Source organism: Puntigrus tetrazona, chromosome 2 (assembly GCF_018831695.1).
Source record: "Puntigrus tetrazona isolate hp1 chromosome 2, ASM1883169v1, whole genome shotgun sequence".
Taxonomy (NCBI): Eukaryota; Metazoa; Chordata; class Actinopteri; order Cypriniformes; family Cyprinidae; genus Puntigrus; species Puntigrus tetrazona.
The window spans coordinates 8,906,454-8,929,562 of record NC_056700.1 but is presented as its reverse complement, the minus strand read 5'-3'; the positions used below and the strand labels follow the sequence as shown (position 1 = coordinate 8,929,562).

Sequence of the window (23,109 nt, the reverse complement as noted above, 5' to 3'; positions counted from 1 at the left end):
TTAATACTCATTTTCAGAGAAACTGTCTTCAACATACACAATACCATATCAAACGTCTTGGTAAGTTTTTTTTCTTAGGTAAGTTTTTATATATTTATATTTATAACATATATATTCATATCATATCTAATGTATATAATATATATATATATATATATATATATATATATATATATATATATATATATATATACACACACACACACACACACACACATATATACACACACACATATATATATATATATATATATATATATATATATATATATATATATATATATCTCTGACAAATGTGATTCATTCCTGTGATGACAAAGTTATTTGTTTTCAGCATCGTGCGATCCTTCATAAATTATTACGTGGATTTGTAAAATTTCTAATTATTATCAATACTGAAAACATTAAGAATTTTGTGTAAACTATAATAAATTTTTTTCAGGATTCTTACATGAAAATAAAGTTCAATAAAACAGCATTTATTGGTGTCCCTGATTAAAAAACTTATTTATTACTTAATATAATCGTACTGGCGTCAAACTTTTGAACGGTATTGCATTTTGTATTTTTCCTAGCAGATTTTTTGTAACAGGCCAAATATTTTTTTTCGCAGTATCTAGGAGCCTTAGTGCCCCAAACACCACAGCATTAACAACTCGTTCCGTTGCATGACAAGAGAAGAAATTGACTTCAGTCCAAAATCAGTGCCAACATTCTGCTTGGGATCACCCGAGGTTCAGAAACAGACAGAGCGATGACTGATCACAGAGCAGAGCGTTAGGCCGGCTAAGATGGATATCGCACTGAACGGCAGGCCTCCTGTCACCGCGCAGCGCTCCGAGCGCCCTGAGAGAGCGGCGCCGCTAAGTGTTATCAGGGCTGAAGAGGAGGAGGCAAGGAGGAAGGCTTTGTGACAGCACAGCTCTCCGTCTGGCCCCAGCCAAACTTTGCCGAGTCAGACGGGCGAATGAAATCATCAATTATAGCACAAGGTGAGCTGAAAGCACCGCGTAAAGGTCGCCGGGTGGAGGGAAAAAACGGCCAGCTCAGGGCTTTTCTCCCTGCGTGCCACTCCTGAGTTTATGGGAGGTCCAGCACGGCACAGAAATGGAGTTTAAATTTTAAACAGGCAGAGAGAGGGGGGCCCCAGGCCCTGTGTGAAGATTTCAGGAGGTGACAGGGTGAGAGGGAGGAAAAGAGTGAGAGAAAGAGATGTCTGGACTGAATGTGGAGCAGCGAGGGACATTCATAACTAATTAAACAGTCAAAGCCGACACGGCCTCGGATGCATCACGCTGCAGGTCTCAACCGCAGACTGCCGGATCCCATTAGAAGAGGCTGATAATTGCTGTGTTTGTGGTGCCTTGCTCAAATAAGGGCGCATCGGTCGCCATTTCGTTCCTTGTCCAATCACTGTCGCATCACAGAGAGGATAACGTCCTGCGTTGATCACTCCTCTTCCTCGACATAAGTTGAAGGGAACCATCCCACCTGTAATATAAAAAGCATCAGTAAACATTACTGAAGACCAACGGAGCGTATCTGTTCTTCTCCGTGACTAGTTTGAGAGCTCTTGTGGGACAGATCTGATAATGACATGTGCAGGAGAATCATTAAGAGTCATTCTGCCATCTTCTGTCATCACTTCCAGTTAATCATCTCTCCTAGAAACGCACTTGAGCATATGAAATGAAGAAAAGCGAATGTAATAAGGCTTGAGGAAAGATTCGGGCATCTTGGAGAGTTGAGATCAGCTATATTGGAGGGAAATGCTCAGCTAAAAAAAAAAACGAATTTCAATCTCAAATGTCAGTCATAGTCTCACACCTCTATATTGCTATGTTTAAAAAAATATTTTACCATGAACATGAGTACCACTGATATATTATAACACACTCTGAATTAATAGACCTAAAATACATGACCATATCATTAATAAATTAAGTAATTAATTCCTGTGATGGTAAAGCTGAATTTTCAGCAATTATTACTCCAGCACTTTGTGTTTCAGAAACATTTCTAATTATTAGCAGTGATGAATCCAGTTGCGTTGTTGTGTTATATATTTGCGAAAACCATGGTACATTTTTTCAAAGAATGTTCAAAACAGTGTTCATTTGTAATAGGAATATTTTCTACCATTATAAATGCATGTACTCTCGCTTTTGATCAATTGAATGCATCCTTGCTGAATAAAATTAATTTTTCCAACTTTTGAACAGTAGTGTCAATATTAAATATTACAAAAATCAAATAAGACAATATATCAAGGTTCTGTTTTTTTAAGTAATCTGACTACTGATTTAATGTATAACCATTTTGTATCTCGTACAACATTCTTACAGTATTTATTAATGCAAGATTTTAAAACTCTACATAACTGATTACTGGCCATTTTTATGCATTCTTCTATACTATACTGGTTATATAATTCTGTTGTCAGTTCTTCGTATCTGTGTGTGAACAGAGCTGGATTTAGCGTGCTGACAACCTTTTTTTCTGCAGGGTGCCTAGCATTTCCCTTTTGAGAAACCATGAACTGTGATTTGCATGGAAGGGCAAGAGTTCAGTTCCGTGAAGCGCGAGGTTGGAAGAAAAGCTTCACAGTATTTAAACAAACATGAAAGCACCAAAAACCTGCAGAGAACCGCTTTCATTCTTGAGCTTTGAGTAAATAATAATGGTGTATAAGTGTTTTTTCTGACCTGGCCATTGACTTCACCTTTCCACCATCCACTGGCACACTTGATATAGATCTTCACCAGGTCGCCCACCTGCAGAGAGAGTTCCCTTGTATCTCTGGAGCTGAAATCGTATCGTGCCAGTGCAATGCCAAGCACTCTCGGGGTCAAAACTGAGGAAGAAGAGGACAATAACAAGTTGTTAAAAAAAGACCAAAGGAGTGAGACACCCTTGTCTCCACAAGACATGCCAAGTAGGACAAAACATGTGAACGTGCAACAAGATGATTGGACATTTCGGCGTTGCATCATGCACAGACATTTTCGCACACAAAATGTGGAGACAGATCCGCTCTCTCTGCAGCTCTCAGAAAGCACACACACACACACACACACACACACACACACTACAGAGAGAGCTGAAGCAAACACGGGGAGCAGAGACTGAGATGGCTGGAGGGGGAAATGAATAAGACAGGTGGCTGATAGCTGTACCTGACCAGAAGGGTGAGGGGGAGGGAGGAACAAAACTGTAGCTGGTGGGACTCAAAACGGAAAGCCCACACAGCACTGGAGCTTAGGATCCAAGCCGAGGCAGAGCAAAGAAAATAAGAACACAAAAACCCAGAGATCTTAACAGAGACATTTTCAACAAAACAAACATAAACAAATACTCCACACAGCGCTGGACGAATGAGAAAGTCTCCTCGAAATATGTCGGTCTTGAGATTCACGCAAGAAGATGTCACAAGAAAAAAATGTCTCAATAAACATCAAATAAATCAGAAAAGTCAATAATATCCACTTTTGTTTTTTGACTAGGGCTGTGCGATAATACTGCCAAATTCGGTATATAATTTCATACAGTAAATGGGAAGGAAATGCATACCACATGTTTGTTAGACCTCAAGAATGAATATAAACACACTTTAGATTTAAACAACGGAGTAAGCTAACTTTTTATTAAGGGCCTCAAGAAATCATCCAGTTTATTTTTTTTCCCAAAGAAATTCTGTTATGATGATGATTCTATACAAGATTAGAAAGATGTTACAAGTGTTAAATTAATTCATAAAACAATTTAAAATGCATTTCAAAATGTATGATCAATTTAGTGCATCTTTTAAAATCTAAACAAAAAACTAAACTAAACAACGGTATACTGGATAAACTCATATATAGACAAAGATATATCAATACCGGTTAAAAATACAGTTGTGTAATAATAATAATAGTAATAATAATAAATGACCAATGTTTTATGTTATGTTTTAATGATTGAAATATTATTAACTGTATGAGTATGCAAACTTTTTAGTGACCTGATGGTCCAAAGAATACTGTTTAGGCATATATAGTATTTAATATGCGTGCATATATCTCAAAATACATACGTCTTTCATGTTACGAAGAAGAAGGTCAGTAATGCGGGTTTGGTTTGAAATGACATGAGGGTGTATAAAGGATGAAGTAAACAACTAAAATGTAGACTGCTTACGCCATATGGACTACTTTTATGAACTGCATAATGCAAAAAAAACCCAAAAACATACAGGCTGAAAATGACATAGCCGACCCATTCGCCTAAGCGTCAATTTTTTTGTGCACCATTTTCTCTAGGTGTTCTGGTGGCTTTTGCCAAGAACACATGAGTGTGTGCTCCTGGCCCTGTCACTGACGCAGCTGTGATAGCGTTCATACGGAGCGTGAGTTCTGTTACCATCTGAACGCCCATCTGAGCATCCAGCACTTTCTAATATGTAAACTAGCAAACGTCAAATCCACAATATGTTTTCCTGCCTGCTTTGCATCTCCTTTGGGGGGGGGAGCGAACGAAACAGTGGGCGATGAGCCAACAACTTTCTACCTGTGACACTGTCGCTCAGACATCACCTGCAGAAATCGTGCAGCCAATCGCACTTCGACCACCCATAGTCAGAACCGAAAGCGATGTGCTGTCTAGTAAATAACGTTCCTCGCATTAGCTTATCAAACACAACCCTGATGTCTCCCTTTGTTTTCGACTTGTTTACCAAGCACTCGACGCCTGCAGACGTGTCAGCGCCCACACGCCGAATGATCTGTCGGAGTATTTGCGTGTGTTTTGGTTTGGGGCGCATCAGCGAGAGCGCTGTCCCAGGATGCATCGAGGGCCCGGATTTTCTGCTGAGGTTCGTGAAAGGATGCGTCACCGAGAGTGGCAGTCGAACGTAAACACCTCTAACAAGCCGAGGATGCTGAAGAAAAAAGGACAAACAGAACAGCGAAATCCCCGATTCACGATCCCAGGTATCCTGTTCTTTCTATCAACAGAGCGCTATTCGCTCGCTACGCTTTTTTCTATGTGACACGTCTCTCTCTGTTCAATAAAGCTGCCTTTCTATATCTCCGCTAGTTGCCCTTTCATTTTTTTTTTCCAGAGCAGGGACTGTTTTTTCTCTTAGCTGCGAGAGAGGAAAGCGGGAAAGTCCCTACAGGTGAGGGGGAGCTTAGCATCCATCATGGCTTTTTCCTGTAACTCAAAGCAAACTGTCATGTCATGTCAGAGAGATTGCCGGTGCTACTTGAGCGCAGCGCCAGCGTCTTGTTTAGCCGAGTCCTCCCTCTCTCTCTCTCTCTCTCTCTCTCGCCGCATCGCCTGCAGCAGCGGCTGCAGAGCCAGACACAAACAGCCATTTTCCTGCTGCCAGGTGCCGAGTGCGTACGACTCGCTTCACAGCATCTGTCTGTCTCTTTGAGGAGCCATCTTGGGCAACGAGAGCTGAAGTAAACATGTACGTTTATACGCTATGAAAGCAACACGTGTATATGCACTCTATGTTTTCACCCTACCTTTGTATTTAATCAAAAGAGCCCGAGAGCTGTCGGGACGCATAAGAAAGTCACCAGTTAAAAACACATCCTGAGAGCCAGCTATGCCTCCTGGCATTAAAAGAGGACCTGTCTGAAGACCCATTCGCATTGACTGCGATTTTAAGCTGAAGGTCGACAAATCACTGCACTGTTGGCACCTAGAAGACATTCCCGCTGCTGGATACTTTAGTGTTACTGCATGCGCAACTGGGCGCAACTCTTCAAACTGCATTGTCAGCGCAAATTAATGTTTTGCTAAAAACTCAAATTCTGCAGGGGAATTTATTTGATTAGATATAAATTACAGCAGTGTGTACTGCAGAGCATTATATCCAGTGCTGTCAAACGGTTAACCGAACTGTGTCGTCCCAAGTTTCATGACAGAAATTGTGTATTTATTTGAAATTGTTCAAATCGGCACCTGCTCTGAGATTTGATAGCAATTTCTTTTTTGCAAACAAGATGTTTTCAATTAACATGTTGAATAAGTTATAATTGCTTAAGCGCAAATTACAATGAATAATTCATTTGCGAATCGGAATGATCTGATTGCAGCTGTTCTCGTGTCAACAACCCACCGATTCAGCAATCCGGTCAGAGAGCACACCTATCGTTCTCAATGAGCCCGAACCGGGAGATTGGAACTTGCTTTTCTGTTACTAATAGAAATGCAAATCGTTGCAAAAAACTAAAACAAAAACAAAAAAAAAACACGGACATTTTGGACAGTTCAGTTCAGAGTTCAGACAAATCCAAATCAAGTCCTCCCAAGTCCATTAATGATTAAATTCCAAGTCTGATTCTCGAGTCCAAATACTCCGAGACTGCAGGCAAATCAAATCTTTTCAGGCTATTAATTGAAAGCGATCAAATCTGATTTGTGTTTCCAGACATTTCCAACTTACAGGCATGGCACGATCCAAGCATACCCACGTTTTTTAATGAAGCTTTCAAATATTATTTTTTTTTTTCAAATTCAAATGTCATCTTCAAATAAGCGCCCTATTGAGTTGACATGCAGAACTTCTCTGTCGCAGAAGAAAAACTCAGCAAAGGGGGAGACTGCTATATACTGCAATGTTCCGTGCCACAGTACAACAATTACATCAAACCACAGATGAAAATGTGTGTCAAATTAAGAATGATGTAAAAGACTAGCCAGACCAGAGAATATAGACCAACATATGGGGTTTGGATCAAAAAAAACAACTGTCAGCCTGAACTAATGTTATCATATAGTGATAGTGATTTCAACAAGGTATACAATACTCACCAGCAGGTGTGACTCCACTACCAAGCTCTTTATAGGGCACCTGCAAAGTAGTGTCCAGAGTACGAAAACCCTCTTTCAGAGAGTGCTGTTTATAATACTCAACCAGTCCCTAAACAGAAAAAAAAAAATCACAAGTTTAAATGCTTACTTCAGGGTTTCTCAAAATGTTTTACCAGCTGAACATCTTTAACTAAAATGTTTACTTGAAGCCCCTCTGTAATTTTAAGTTAATATTTTAACAGTCATCAACGCATTCACGTGTTTCTCACAATTCTCTTTTTGTTGCTTAATGGTTAAATCACATGCAGGTAAACAAACAAAAATAGCATGTTATTAGTGTTTCGTTTCGATTATTTTCACGAGTTCACATTTCGCTTTTCTGTCGTCAGACTGAGCGAACAAGTATTCACATTTTGTGTGGTGTCCGAGGGGAGGCCTCCAAGCTCAAAATATAGCCCAAACCCAGAAAGCTCCCCATATCCCCAAGCAAGAATAATTGGAAGTGGTGAGGCATGCCAGAAAAACTGTTGTGGGAAAGAGGTAAATATATATTTACATGTGCTATCATGCTAATTAAGTGAATTATCTGAATATCCTCCACCTGTGCTGAACGTGTTCTTCCTGAACTTTGTTAACAATAATTTGCTATTATATTTTTATGAGATAATTCATTATTTCCATTATTACCCATTACCTTATTACAGCTGTAGTTGGGAAACAGTGCTTTATTTTATCTCAGCTACAATTTCTTCTCACAACATACATACATTGTTTTATGGATGTGCACCATGATGATACTATTCTTTGACACACCCTGGAGTACAATGATATATGAATTAATAATAATTCAGTACTACTGTACACATTAAAGCTTTCCTTCTTACAGTACACACTGACACCACAGTGTAGGGAAGTTTGCAGTAGTATTGATGACTCTGATGGATAGTAGCTGGACTCCCATTATTAATTATGCTAATGAAATACAGAAATATGCAGATCAGCACATGTTCTGGTTTTTCGATAAAAAAAGCTCAGGTCTCCGCAGCACAGTTAGCGACACTAAATTATAGCACCCTACATATGTATTCATACGGCGATGATAAATAGAGCAAATGATGATGAAGACCATTGCTTCCGTGCAACTCAAACCCACTTACTAAAACAGTCTTGAACGTCCTGCTTTCAGCAATGTAGAAGCTGCCCTCCTTGGTGAGGATTTTAATGTGCTTTACATCATTGTTGTACCTGCAGACGCAGAGATATTATGTAACTATTCCAAGATTGTCAATATTTCCACTTTCAAAACACTTTTAATGGAGTAAGTGAGCGTTAAAGGGAAAGGTCAGGTAAAAAATTGAGTGAATGATGACAGAATTTCCATTTTTAAGTAAACTATTCCATATAAATATCGGATTTTATACTATAATGAGTAGGAGAAGATCTGATGTTGAGTGTTAACCAATCAATATTCACAATTCCCTTTCAACCTGAAATGTGAGCTTGTTGTGAACTATAACCTAAGGATGTGGACTAATGCTGTCAGTCCCTGAACGCAAGTCAACACATTTAGAGGATAAAATACTCTGACAAAGACTTGTGATTGGTTTAAGCATGGGACACACAACTATTAAAAGCCCACAGTGAGTATGTATGTGATCACTCACTGACCACATCTATGCTACATATTAGTAGGTTTATGCAAATTCCATGATGCATAATGCATTGGGTTGCATAGAGGGAAACGCAAGTAGAAATCTAAGCTTTGCATGCGAAAGGACGTTCGTGCAAGGACCTCACGATTATCTTGCCAATTTTATGCACAATAAAAACGCGCTGGCTCAAATGGGATAATAGCTAGACCTACTTGATGCTGATAGCATACTCTCTGCTCTCCCTGCTCCTGTATCGCACCAGGTAGGTGCTGTTCTCTCTCTCCACAAGCTCAGACTCTGCGTGGTGCCTCTCCATGGGCCCGGCAAACCTGCTCGCAGAAGCCAAAATGCATGTGGTTAAAACCAAAACAACAACATGCAGATGCAGTCGTGCGGGTTATTTTGTGTCATGAGAATATTGAGGTTAATGTTGTTAGCCTTACCAGGGCTGAGCTGAATAGTCGACTGTCCTTGGTACCTGAGGATGAGAAACATTATAAACAAATGGCATACAAATTAAACGCATTGAAGTTTTTCATTATTGATATACATTTTCAACACTCATAATACAAACCATTACCGATAATTAACTGAAAATCAAATAAGCATATGAGAATGATTCCTGAAGAACCGCTTGACACTAAAGACTGGGGTAATGGCTGCTGAAAATACAGCTTTGCAATTACAGGAATATATTACATTGTCAGATACGTTAAAATAGACACAGTTGTTTTAAATTGCACTTACACTGAACATTACTACTGTATTTATAATCAAATAAATGCAGCCTTGGTGAGCATAAGAGATTTTCAAGCACATTTATTAATCATTTATTCCAAACTTTTGGCCGCCGATGTACTATATATAGTTCACACTAATAGAAATCAACAGCATTAAAATGATTATGCAAGTCATACAAATACACATACTTACACATGGGCAGGGTTTGACTGCATCACTTGGAAAGAAGCCAGTCTCTTGCGTTGTCAGTATTTTGCCCTGCCAAGACGTGTGGATGTTAATTGCATTATATTTGCCTTGAGGCGATGCTCCCCCTCCTCTTTGCTTTAATAAATCTAAGACAATTAGCTCACAACAAGCAGTGAATCTCATTTAGAGCCACAGTTAATTACTGTTCAGCCCCTACCCACGGTTAAACTCCGTTACGCATCAGAATGAAAGCATCAACTAATGCTGAATAATCATACAGTTTCCACGGCAGAACCTCGTGAATCACGACACTCGCCAATAAGCCATTGTTTGATATTGCTGCTCCGAGCACATTTGGATTTATGAATTACATTAGACCCGAGTTTTGTATTATGTCCTCGTGCGATAGATTGTATTGAGCAATCGCAGGCCGGATGCCAGTTTTCAAAATAGGCTCATTTCTTGCATGGCTTCAGCCACAATTATCTGTATATTTTTGGATAAAAACCGACAATTCCCCCCGACTCGGTATGAAACAACAGCTGGGAGGTTATAATGCGCTGTGAACGCGGTGGAACCAGATGCCAAAATTTAGCAGCCTATGATTGATTGCGAGTTTGTTTGACTGAAGGTTTGACTGAGGGTGTAATGAGCCTTTTCTCAAACAACTATACTTCTAAATATATATATTTTTCTTTCCCGACCTCCTTTAAGATCATCTTTAACAAGTATGAAATGAATTTCAGAAAAATGCACCTCTACCCCAAATTAGATTGGAGCCCCAAACTGGAACTGTATTCATGATTTATTCGGCTTAATAATGTTTCTCCGTAGCTTTTGAAAGCCCTTTATATTTGTTACGCCACAGATAAGCGTATGATAAAGATTAAACTTATTACCCCATTAGAGTAAACAGTTGGCAGCCTAAAGGATCAAATTAAATTACAGTGATCGATTGCACTGTTCTGGCAACGGGACAGAGATAATTGTCTTCCAGTAACATGGGAGATGGATGCTTAGTGCTCTGTAATTCCATTCTTTGGTGTCATGGGACGCTGAAGATTTAGTAGCCTTATTAAGAGTTAAGTGTCGTTTCACACAAGATAAAATAAACCAGTGATGTGCATTATCATTCAACAGCAGCGCTTCCCGCTCCCCTCTATGACCTGCCTGGTGCGTGGAGAACCACGGCTGACACGCACGTCTAGCCGCTGCCTGTCTCAGTCTGTTGGCTCGGTGAATCTCTTGGCATCCATTTTTGAGCTGTAGGTTTTTTTTTTCTAGCTCGGTGTGTGCTATCAGGCAGAAATGGCCCAGCATAAAGCATGGGAAATCTCGCTAAGTGTCTATTCCCCGCCGAGCTGTTCGCGACGCGTCGGCCAGATTGGAGCAACACCAGGAGGAAGATGAGGTTTTAGTGCCACCATAAACCATTGAGAAAAAGAGCCACAGCAGCCCGGCACGAGCCAGAAATAAATAACGCAGGAACAGTCTGTGACAATAAGCTAGAGACAAAACGGCAATGCCCAAACATGCCTGAACAAAGATTGTGCTCTGTAGTCACTATATCTGATAGCTCATTTAGGTAACAGTTCAAATAAGAAAGCAATGTGAGAAAAACTGAATGTTTTCGAATAGTTAAGAATAGGTTTTAGAACAGGTAACACTTGTTAACTATTAACTACGGCTTTTCCCTCAAATTGTTAATTTGCTGCTTATTAATAGCTGGTAAAGTAGTCGTTAAGTTTAGGTACTGGGTAGGATTAGAGAGATAGAATAAAATTGTGTAGATTAAGGCAATAGTATGTGCTTAATTAGCACTGATAAATGGCTAATATTCTAGAAATATGCATGTTAATAGGTGTAACCGTAAACTAAAGCCATGCAAACCATGTTTTCAGTCATTTTGTATTCTGAACTAAAGTTGTACTAAAGCTGTTTGCATTTATTTTAGCAGGTCTGCTCAAAAATAAGCAAATATTATTCAAACATAGAGATGTGAGATTTAAGAATCGATTACTTTGTCAAACGGTTTCTTAAATAAGCTAATAACAATAAATATCTATAGTTATATAAAACTTACTCAAAACCTTCGCGACAACGTAGAAGTCTTTGCTCTCAATTTTTATCCATTTAATGAATCCTTGCAGAATAAATGCGTTTATTTTCAAAAAAAGTTCAATCTAAATGTATAATTAACCTAAATGTGCTGACAATCTGCCGGCTATGGAAATGCATGTTATTTCATTTATCATTCGGTTGAAATGTCATAAAAGGTTATGTGTGCCCTATTAGCTTTGATGTATGCTGTGATCAAGCTTCAGGGTCCCATGACACCACAGAAAACAATTCCGCTGTTGGTGTTTAAATACTACTGTACTTCATCTGACCTCCCACCAGGAGCTGTGAGGATCGGCATAGATGACCTCTATGACATCACCAATCTGAGCATTGAGCGGCGGTCTGCCCGGAGGACTGCGAACCCCAAAATAGCCTCTGATGACAAGCATTTTTGGCAAACCTGTAAAAATGTAAAAAAAGGTGACATAAAAGCGATATTGGCACGATCCCTAAAACATGTTTTTGAGCCACTTCACTTCTGAAAGGTTTTGATTTTAGCTGACCAGCTCTCTCATATTTGGTACTTAACAGCCAATTTTCACAGTCAGCAAATAATTTGCAGTGAAAACTAATCAAGTCCGACTCATTTTTTAATTAAAGGCTTCAGATTACATGCGTCAAACGGCTTGGGAACAACTTTACATTAAATACAGCGCAATGAGGAATTGCGTAAAAGATTACAGGTGATGTCTTACGAAAACGATAAAATAAAGACCTATTAGACCCTCCTAGTTCATAGTTTATAGTATAGTTTATAGTTAGAGTTAGTTTATAAAATGAATTCCAAGCAATATAACCACTGTTTTTGCTCCACTACCGCATTGTGCTGGAGCTCAGTGGGTGGCCTTTCAAAACCCAAAGCGAATGTCCACTTTTCTCTTTCACAAAGGACAAACAAAACGACGCAGAGCAACAATTGTTGTTTCCGCATCCCTATCCACTAAATCAGAGGCAGTGATACTAAGCAATGACAGAAATCTTCTTACTCTAGAGCCTCAGTGTATAGCGGTTAATAAGGCTGGGGAACAACATAAACTACCCCTGAAGCCTTAGACAGAGGCTGGGGGTTTGTCCTAGCATAAAACAGCTCCTAGTATCTATAAACTTGCTGTTTTTAATACTGCCAGGTGCCCGGGTCTTAAAGTAGTAGTAAAAACAGTTGTTTTACATGTACTGGGGAGGTTTATGGAGATCTGCGCCTCTAGACTGATCTGCATCCTCTGTTGCTGAACTAAGCTTCTTGCCTTTGCTTTTTCCGGACTGCCAGCTATTGAGTTCTGTCCTCTTTAGAAGGCATTAAGTTTTAGCGGTTTCTCCAAGATGTTTAAGTTGATGTTCTGTAAAGAGCACATTCAAAGCTTTTCAGAGATACCAAATGTTTGGACATTTCACCATGTCCACTCCCTCTACTTGGTCTTTTAACAGGGCATTGACATTAATATAGCAAATCAAGTGTAACATCCTTATGGGAATATGATAATATTTTGTAATGATCATTTAAATCTGGATCATTTTCAAATTGTTTCATATCAAATTATGACCTTCTGTTATGAAACAGGACACTGATTCCACTCTAGAGGACACCAGGACTTAAAGCATTTTTATTATACATTTTGGAAGACACAACAAATTAATAGAGAAAAAATTATGGCAACATTATAGAATAGGGGACACTTACTGACTATTAATTATGACTTTTCCCTCAGTAAATTCTAATTAGCTGCTTATTAATAATTAGTTAGGTAATTGTTAGGTTTGGGTATTAGGGATGTAAAAAACACATTAATATTCAAATTAGAATATAGATACATTTTATATGATGAAATATTTTACATGTCATATCATCTTTATATAAAATTTGGTATAAAACAATTTAGCACCACTTTAGAATAGGTAACACTTGTTAACTGTTATCTACGACGTTTCCCTCAATAAATTCTTAATTTGCTGCTTATTAATAGTTAGTGCTTAGTTGTTAAGTTTAGGTATTGGTTAGGATTAGAGATGTAGAATAAGGTATAACCATGTGCTTAATTAGCACTAATAAATGGCTAATATTCTAGCAATATGCATGATAATAAGCAACTAATAGGTGTAACCTAACCGTAAAATAAAATCAAACTGATTTGTGATTTAACATTAATCCCACAGTTGTTGCCTTTTCATATCTATTTTGTCCATAAAAAAAAAGACTTCTTAAAGTTCAAATGTACAAGGACATTGCATAACATGAATAAAATCTTTTTTTTAATTCAAAAATGTTTTAAACAATGTATTGACATGACAAAACACTAAATTTCTTGTTAGTCAGGAGGATATACTGTACAGTATAAAAGCACGTGACCACCACGTATAGTGTCATACGCATGTATGTGTAGCAGAAGTCTCTTATGCTTTCTAACAGCTATTCATTCGGGTCAAAAACAGTAAAACAGCAATATTAGACAATAGTATTACAATTTAGGCTGGGGTTTTCTGAATCGCAAACAATAATATGCTAGAGCAGTGGCAATAACGGACAGCACAGAGGAGTTTCCCTGCCACTACAGCCCACTCAATTGACCCTGGCAGCTTTGACTGGTGCTCAGCAGCTCTTGCCCGAAGCTAACTAAAAGGATCACACATATTCGACATCCCAGGTGTTTTATGTGGTGTCCACCAAGAGAGGCAAATTTATGACAAAATTCTCATACCATAACATACAAGTAGTTTTCTCAAAGCCCGAAACCAACCAACCATGTGAGGAAACGGAGGATGATATTGGAGAGGAAGAAGAGGTCTTGTTTAGCTTGCCTTGTTTTTTTCAGTTTATCAGCTGCCTGAATAAAGATGATGTTCAACTTGCTGAAACTGGTGTGAACATTAGTCGTGCAGGAGAAACCATTTACAAATGTGTTTAAATCACGCTTTCTCAATACAAGAACTTAATCCAGTGTTGTTACTGAGAGGTACAACGTAGTAGAAGTGAATGCTCCAATTAAAACTCCAAATATGCAAGAGCTGTTTTTTTTTTAGAGATAATGAAATAACGTCGACTGTGAGCTTCTATAAGTTCAGTTCTTAGCCCACTTGAGCTTCCTTAAAAACATCACGTTGGTCAAAACGCTGTCAAATCATTCAATTTATCAAACCAATTATACAGCAATAAAATAAGCGAGGTAAATTTGTTCCGTTTCTATAATATACTGTTTTGACCACTTCTTCTTCCCATCAACATAAAGACACTCATTCCTCGGCAGCGTGTGAAAGTCTCTTCAGCAGTTCAGGATTGTTATTTAGTCCCAGAAGAGCAAAACCGAACGGCAGCAATTTTGAAAATCAGCACTTGTTTAAGCTGAGCACGAAGTTTCACCATTCTGAAAATAAAATGATGTGGTAGTGTTTTTGGAGGAAAATGAGAATCTCTCCTCACTGTTTACAAGTAATTCTTCTGAGAATGACAAAACATATAACAAGGTCGGCAGACGGTTGCCATCCAACTTTATTTCCGAACTACTTTAATTGTATTCTTACCAGCACCGTGATGTTTTGAGTTAACTGCTCATTTTGGTTTTAGTTGTGCGTATGATTGTGATATGGCTCTGGGAATCAATACGACTGCTGATAGACAGAATATTCGGTAATGCGGTTCAATAAAAAGTGTTGCGTTTTTTTATTCTTTACTTTCTTTCACTTTGCTTCTTAATATATGGATTTATTACCTTGACAAGACAATAAAGATATGTCACACAATGCTAAACAGTTGCTCTGTGGATTAAAAACTATGAAAATTTTGGAATTAAATCACTTACCCCTATTCCAAACCCATACAAGCTTTGTTCATCTTCGAAACACAATTTAAGATATTTTGTACAGAAAGAAAACAAAACTAGCTTTATTTGATCGTTTTGGCACTGTTGCGTGTATCAATTTTTGAGAGGACTGCTACACACACGGTGCCGAATTTGTTAGTTATTCTTCTTACAAAAAGTATTTTCGTAGCTTCATAGCCTTACGGTTGAACCACTGATGGTAAATGGACTATTCTGTCGATGCGTTTCATTCTTTTCTGGACCTTGAGAGTTTTATTTTTTTGCAGTCAATGGGACTCAACCAAAATATCTTAAACTGTGCTCCAAGGCCAAATGTGCCAAGCTTTTTTTTTTTTTTATGCGTTTGGAATGACATGGGGTTAAGTGATCAATGACAAAATTGTCTTTTTGGGGTGGTGTAACCCTATAAACAGGTTCAGGAAGGAGCTGCCACTGCCAATAGTTGTGTAGTTGGCAAACAATAAATCCATGTTTTGTTTAGTTTTTTTTTTTCTAAAACTATAGATTACGGTTTAGATGAATACACTTTCTTTAAGTCTCTCACCATTTTTATGACTACTCGTGCTTTGCTTTGTTTCTTTAAAAAACACTCCTGCGCTGTGACACGCGCATTTGAAAAAGTAACAATTATGTATTAATGTGAACAATGATAATAAGAGGTCAGAAAAGCGTGTACGTCATAGCTGCTGTTTAAAGTACTTTTGGATGCAGTAAATTGCACACTGTAAAAATATCCCCAGACGTATTTTAACTACCCAAATATTATTGCATGATAATGGATATAATGCCTCATCCTCATCATCATTCTGATGATACGCTGCGTTTTGGGACGGCCACATGGATCTGAATTCAAAGAATTACTCGCTGAGCTCGCAGCAATTAGCAACCGAACTCCTCATATGAACAACAATAAGGTTGATGATGAGGAACAAAAGACTGTGTGTAGCATGTTAAATGGGTACAATAATAGCATATAAAAGAGTTTTACACCAGTCTTGACAGCTTCACAGTCTATATACGGAAGCATGCTGAAGAGAAAGACACCTACCTTGGTCTTCTTGTTTCCTAGGTGTTGTCTTTCTCTTTGAAATAAGAGAAGGGAGAGAATATCATTAACAGATTCTCTGGAATATGAACACACTCTGCTATTATTATCTGCCTTTTGCGACACTGGTAAAACATTGTCAAAGTGAATTTACACTGACACAAAGAAACAATCTAAGATTGATTCTGTTTAAGGCTGCAATCTGTCAGTACAATGAACATACATTTAAAAGAAAATAAAACATATTTCAGACAGCATTATATAGTAATTTTCCTCTTATATAAAATATCAATATAGGAAAACCATTTTATTCTGCAGTCTGGAAATACCATCTTTGAAGTGTATTATATGGACAAACTATTTAGATTTAGATGAATTTGCCAGGTTTTACCTCTGGTTTTTGGACAGCAGCACCTGAAATCATGATGAAGGAGAAAAAGAAAAATTGTAAAGGCAGCAAAAAGGCTGTACATATAGAAATAACAAGTCTGTGGCGTTAGTCTAAGGTTTAGAGCATTACAAACCTCTTAGCAGTAGAATTATTTGCTTTATGTCTAGAGTGAAATACTAAGAGGACAGTCACTTTTTTTCTTTAAAATTAAAACTTTAAAACTTGTTTATTTTATTATTGTTTTTGCTTTATACACACATTAATATGAGCTTTTTTTCCTATGGTAAAGGAATATTCATGCTCTGTGTTACCTTCAGACTATGGTATGACAGTTTCATTACAACATCTACTGAAAAATTTATAGTATGTCTCAAAACCCATGAATCTCTGACATGAAAAAGAATCTGAAATTATCTGGGTATAAATTCCAGGAATACATATAATTCTTTTAACAGTGAAATGCCAACTGGGTTAATGCAGAGGCTCTTTACTGACCATTACCTGCCCTTCCGCAGGCTCCTAGTTTTCCAAGACAACCCTTATGAGCCCCGTTTCCGCATTTAGGACAAAGGTAGCCTTGGTTAAAAATTCCCCTGAAGAGCAAAAGGACCATGGGGTCAGCGCTGACTTCATTAAGTTACACATAGCATACATTACAGACCTTGTGAAATACAAAGTTTTCTGGCTTTCAGTTTAGCTTTAAAGTTATATTCTGCTATAATTGTGTTGTTCCAAAACATTTTTTTTTTTACTTTTGAAACACAAACAAATAAAACCTAAAAGATCCTCACCTCCATGGAGAGTTTGTGCAAACAAAACAATCTGAGTGAATCTGCAAAGTATTGATTCTCATTTAACCCAAGTCTTTTGAAAAGACACGACCACACTGTATGATGAACGCATTACATTCAGGATTATATTTACGTATAAAGATGCAATCAATCTTGCACGTACGTGGAGCTCAGGGTTGGGGTGATAGCATTAGATGCAATTAAATGGTAAAATTTTTCGAATGTCAAGGTTACACATTCACAATTCACATCGTTATATGTGCATGCTGTCCGAGAGACTGAACGCTTTCAGAGAGGTGCGGGCATTTCAATACAGTGCTCACAGAACTGTTAAACACAGACGCTTATATGCGTCAAAACGCAAGCATCCTCGTGAACACAGTAATTTAGGTCTTAAGTTACAGCAAACAGATGAGAAAGAAAACATATGTGGTTGCCAGTAGTTTGTTACTTTAATAAGAAGAAATCTATATTCAATTTACACAGTGAAGAATATGCACTGTTTTGTACATTTGATTACTTTACACAAAGTATGCGGCCAGGGTTGTTGCTAGCGGGGTAAAAGGTGATGACAATAATTCAGCACCTGCACACGGTGTTCTGTGCGAATCTCACAGCTCGTGAACACTGACACTGACAAGATGTTCATTAAACATTGCATGCAACTGCATGCATGTGCTAGCCAAAGTACACACACAAATATGGCATAAACAAAAAAACTAAGCATTATATCGACATGACATTCACAAAGCAGTGATTTTAAGGTGCATTACCTTGAAAAATAGAAGTAACCCACTGTGTCCTCAGCAGCTCAGATGATGGGAGAACTTTAAGTCTTTAAGTTCAGTGTTTCATCCAAACACAGAGCACAGGGATTGCTTATGAGACATTGGACAGAGGACAGCAATGCAGAGCTTTCGATCAACCCCTGTGGCCTGACCCTATGTAATGTGACGTCACATTTTTATAGAGAATCAAATTGGTGCTTCTAGAAAGACTGATTTGGTGTAAGGGTAAAAAATCTCATTGTTTCTTAATCTAAGCCTTCAAGCTCTGCCCTGGGTTCAGGCTTCCTCAAGCCCAGCCCTTAACAGGTTAAGTTTGTTAGGTATGCAGCTCAGGCCTTTGGCCAAAGGGGATTGTGTCATAACCTTGGTAGAGTCGCACTTAGTGCTCGCCTTGGTGTCTGGCATGCACTCTCCTAAGCATGGCAGCATTGGTATACTGTTCCCTATAGCAACCTCTAGATGATTCAGTTTGAAGTTCCCTGGGAAGGGAACGTCTCAGGTTACGTGAGTAACCCTGGTTCCCTGAGAAGGGAATGAGTCCTCTAGCATCGTAGAGTAGAACATTCCAAAAGCTGTCGTCTCTGGCAGATTGCCTTCAATATAAGCTATTTTTTTAGACCAAGAACAGAACAGAAGTTTTGAGTTCTGAAACTTCCAGGGTGTTTTGACCTATTATATGTGAAAATATCAAGGGAATTTTGGTTTCCCAGTTCATGAGCCCTTTAAACTTATTTCAGCACACAAAATGTCTCAGAAGTGCAAAGTCAGCTCACCGGAGAAGCATATGACAGGAGCTGCAGCTGGTAGCCCTCTCGAAAGTGTGCATCCTGAAGTGGTGAGAGTTAAAAGTGGCATTCTCAGGCCGAATATTAGATCTGAAATAGAAAATCAGAGGTACGGTAAAGCAATGGTGCAAACTTGGCGGATTGAAAAAATTAACATGCGACAAACTGCTTGTTTAAGAGGACAGGGTGAATGGGGCCGAGCGCTGGTGAATGCTATTTCACACAGGGCCAGGACCAGACCTTCCAATTCTGGGCACGAATCGGAGCAGTGGGGAAGCTCTTTACCTGAACGACTCTAAGATTGATTCTTGCATCAAGAGAGCTGTGTGCATACAGCAGGTGTAATTTGTTGTTTGAATGCACCCTTCAGATCATCACCCAGTCAGCTGCATGTATAAATGCTTGTACACAAACACATTTTTAAAGGGGGACATATAAATCATGCAGGAGCGGAAACATCATTGCAGACTCACGTCACAAGGGACGATGTATCCTCTTTAACCTACACTATTTCTAAATCGGAACTCTTGTTAGTTTTCCTCCCCGTCTCTCTTTTCATTTCTTCCAGAGAAAATATATTGCGCTATCAAATATCAACAACATCCCAGGCCCAGGATGTCACCATCTACTAAAACGAAGTAAGCTGCTTGACGTCAAATGACATCGTTATAAAAACACTGATGCCTTATTGAAAGTAACATGATGTGTGCAAACGCTTCCTCTCTCTAACTTAAAAAAAAATAGATTCATATTGTCAAGAGCGCTACTCTGGAATTTGCATTGACCAGGGGATCCATTTTGTCATTTAAAACGGTGTCTTTGTAAGAAATTGGAAATTGGACTTTCTTGTTCAAGTTGTGTTCCAGTTTCTGTGTCAAGTCTTTGTCCCTTTGTAGACTTTTTGTTGATTTATTCCCTTCATCGTCTTCCCCTGTGTGTATTGTAGCCCAGGAAACTAACTACGCCACTTAGCGTTATTGTTGCTTTAGTTCAATAAAGCACCCCTTGCATGTAGATTTCCTGGAATTCTGAGTTTCAGAAAAATTTACAGCGCAGAAGTATATGCTACCCAATATCTTCATTGTGTGTTTTTTGAAATCTTGAAATTGCACGTAAAATAGCAAAAAAACATCTTTTACTGAGTTCCGCTGAGAAATGAAAGTCATTCCGGTTTGGAATGACATGAGGGTGGTGACAAAATTGTGATTTGGGGTTTGAAACTCACATGGCCATCTCGAACTGGTCCAGCCATTTCTTCTTCAGCTCTTTTGTCTTGAACAGGAACTCAAATCCACTCTGCCCCTGCTGGTGAGTGAGGTAGAACCCGTAGCACCACTGCCAGAGGAAAAGAAAATGGCAAAATAACTGCTTAAAAATACATATTAGACTTCCATGTAAAGATCTAACTTTTCAGGATGAATATACCTGAAGATATTTTGTTAAAAACGTACTGTATTAGAATATTAACAGGTTATGGTGTTGGGTTTAAAGTTGTGAAAGTGAGGGTTGGTGGGTGAGGAAAAAAGGGGGCTCGTTTTATTTTCCACAGCAATAGACAGCCAGAGGCAACCTTGGGGGAATGGACACATTCATCACTAACTATTACCATTCAGTGTGTATGTGAAAGTGTTTGTGTTTATGTGTGAGCTTGTGTGGTGTAGCACTTCTGAGGGCTATGTTGCAGCATCCCACCCTAGCCGCTAACCAGTCCAGTGTGTTATTGTTAGCTGAAGCTAAAAATGTTAAATATTGGTAGTTGAAATAAAATAATAAAATTACATTTTAATACATTTAAAAACACACAAACACAAAATGTTTCAAATAAAGTGTGATAAAAAAAAACTGTTTTAGCTAATATAAAATCTGAATAAATACTGAATTAAAATCCTCATCTTTCAGTTAATTGGGGAAATATTGTAATTTGAAAGATTAAATCCAGTCACTGCAATCAACAAAACTGCACTCCAGAGTTTTATTATTTTTTATATCTTTATTATTATTATTATTGTTAAAGCCCAAGATGTTTGCAATATAAGCAAGTAAACCAAAGATTGCAGCATTAGTAACTTTTCTTTCCTTTAAAACTACAATTCTGAGCATTATGTTATGCGATAATGTTTCTAAAAGTTATTAATGATGGTTGTTGTTAAGTTTTACTATATATTTTTTAATGATTTCCATTGTGTCAGTGTCTGTGGGCATGTGTTTTGGAGACAGTTTGCAGTTGTGTACAGGTCTTGTCAAAGACGTGAAGGAATAAGATCCATCAGTGTATTAAGTGTGTGTCTGTGTCCTGAGGAGGGGCAGAAAGGCACTTCAAACAGAAAAGCCAGCGGGGCTTTGCCTGACCAAGGTCTCCTTGAGACAGATTTCACCAGACCATCTGTTCAGAAGAAACCTTCCTTTTGGTGAAAGGCATAAAAGAGAAAAAAATATCAAAAGTTTAAAGACATATTCGCATTATTTTTACATCTGTATCACCATTGCCAAGCCCCAAAAGGACATCAGAAACCAAAGGTAACCTGGGGTTGAGCTATCCACCTTTAGAGACTGAAAAAACACATCGATCTGAGTACACAGCTCTGCAACCTCTATACAAACTATACTATGGCCACTTCTAATTCACATGATGTGGAAAACTCTGCACAATGAACACAGACTTTAGACTGTTTATCGTCAAAAGCAACCAAGTCTTTCCACAGCGGTTCGTTCAGCATGCAGAATTTGACTTGACATGCTGCAGCAATCCGTCACAATCCATCAGCCCTCATAAAGAGCAGAAACATCTGTCTGCCAGAGTCTGCGATGGACTCTCCAGCCTGATCTTCGTTACACTCACCATTACGGTCTAAGGGACAGGCTGAATTTTTTTTTTAAATGCCTGGCTGTTAAGATTTCAGGTTGCTGAATGACAAGTGACTCATATGTTGACTCACAGTTCACACACGCACACATTTTATGGGGACTTTCCATAGGCGTAATGGTTTTTATACTGTACAGACTGTATGTGTTATTGTACACCAACCCTAAACCTACCCCTTACAGGAGACTACTGACATTTTTACTTTTTCAAAAATCTAAAAATGTCCTCATGAGGAGCTAAAAAAATTTACCCACAAAAATTATCCTTGTGGGGACATTTGGTCCCCATAACGTTATAAATACCTGGTGCGCGCACACACACACACACATATTTAAAAAAATTACAAACACACAAAAAATAAATTAAATATTACATTATTATTCATTGTATTTTACATATATTTAATTTAGAATAGAAATATATTACAAATTAGTGCTTAAAAGTACTTGGTTGTGTATTAATATATATATATATATATATATATATATATATATATATATATATATTTATTGGACTAATAAGTTATGACTAAAAAGTATTTTTTCTTTATTTACATGGTTTAAATAGTTCAGTGTTATGCTATTCATGTCTGAAAGAAATGAATATGGAGAGCAAAGACAACAACAAAAGGGCATCGCATGATTGCTTATCTCACGAACACTCAGGAGACAACACTCCCAAAATCTTTTTTTAGTATAAGCCTATTTAAACTAAGAAATGCATTAATCCAACTCTTGCTGGCTTATACTGTAATTGAAAAGCTGCACTGAGAAGCAGTAGTCTCTAAAACATCCTAGCATTATTCACTACCCTAAGAACATTTTAAAGCATGCATTTGATCAGATACAGATGTATTTGATCTCATCTTTTGTTCTGTACGTGTTCACCTATGTTCTGCACGTGAACATTTTACTGACTTGAGCGGTTTAAAGAGCTTACAACAGCACAACTAATTTACATAAAAATGCACTTTGGTAAGTCACGCTGTCCTTAAAATGGTTTGGATATTACTGAAATATCCTACAGCAACCTAGAGGACATAAACATTTTAACAGAGGGGAAAAAAAATCAGCAAAGACTTTATTCTATGACACTTTAACAGTTCAAAGGAGATCTAAAGGAGA

At 38.1% G+C, this 23,109-nt stretch overlaps 1 protein-coding gene across 1 annotated transcript in view; it reads right to left on the bottom strand.

Annotated features, from left to right (window-relative positions):
- Positions 1-252: 252 nt before the first annotated feature.
- vav3b (vav 3 guanine nucleotide exchange factor b) overlaps positions 253-23,109 on the bottom strand; it is a 38,538-nt gene continuing 15,681 nt past the window's right edge. The window contains 14 exon segments of the mRNA XM_043217443.1: positions 253-1,491; positions 2,706-2,854; positions 3,177-3,257; positions 6,808-6,916; positions 7,965-8,052; positions 8,672-8,788; positions 8,903-8,937; positions 9,393-9,458; positions 11,780-11,910; positions 16,371-16,404; positions 16,759-16,781; positions 17,260-17,351; positions 19,111-19,212; positions 20,348-20,457. Of these exon segments, the coding sequence (XP_043073378.1) occupies positions 1,450-1,491; positions 2,706-2,854; positions 3,177-3,257; positions 6,808-6,916; positions 7,965-8,052; positions 8,672-8,788; positions 8,903-8,937; positions 9,393-9,458; positions 11,780-11,910; positions 16,371-16,404; positions 16,759-16,781; positions 17,260-17,351; positions 19,111-19,212; positions 20,348-20,457 (1,179 nt within the window). The 3' untranslated portion in view covers positions 253-1,449.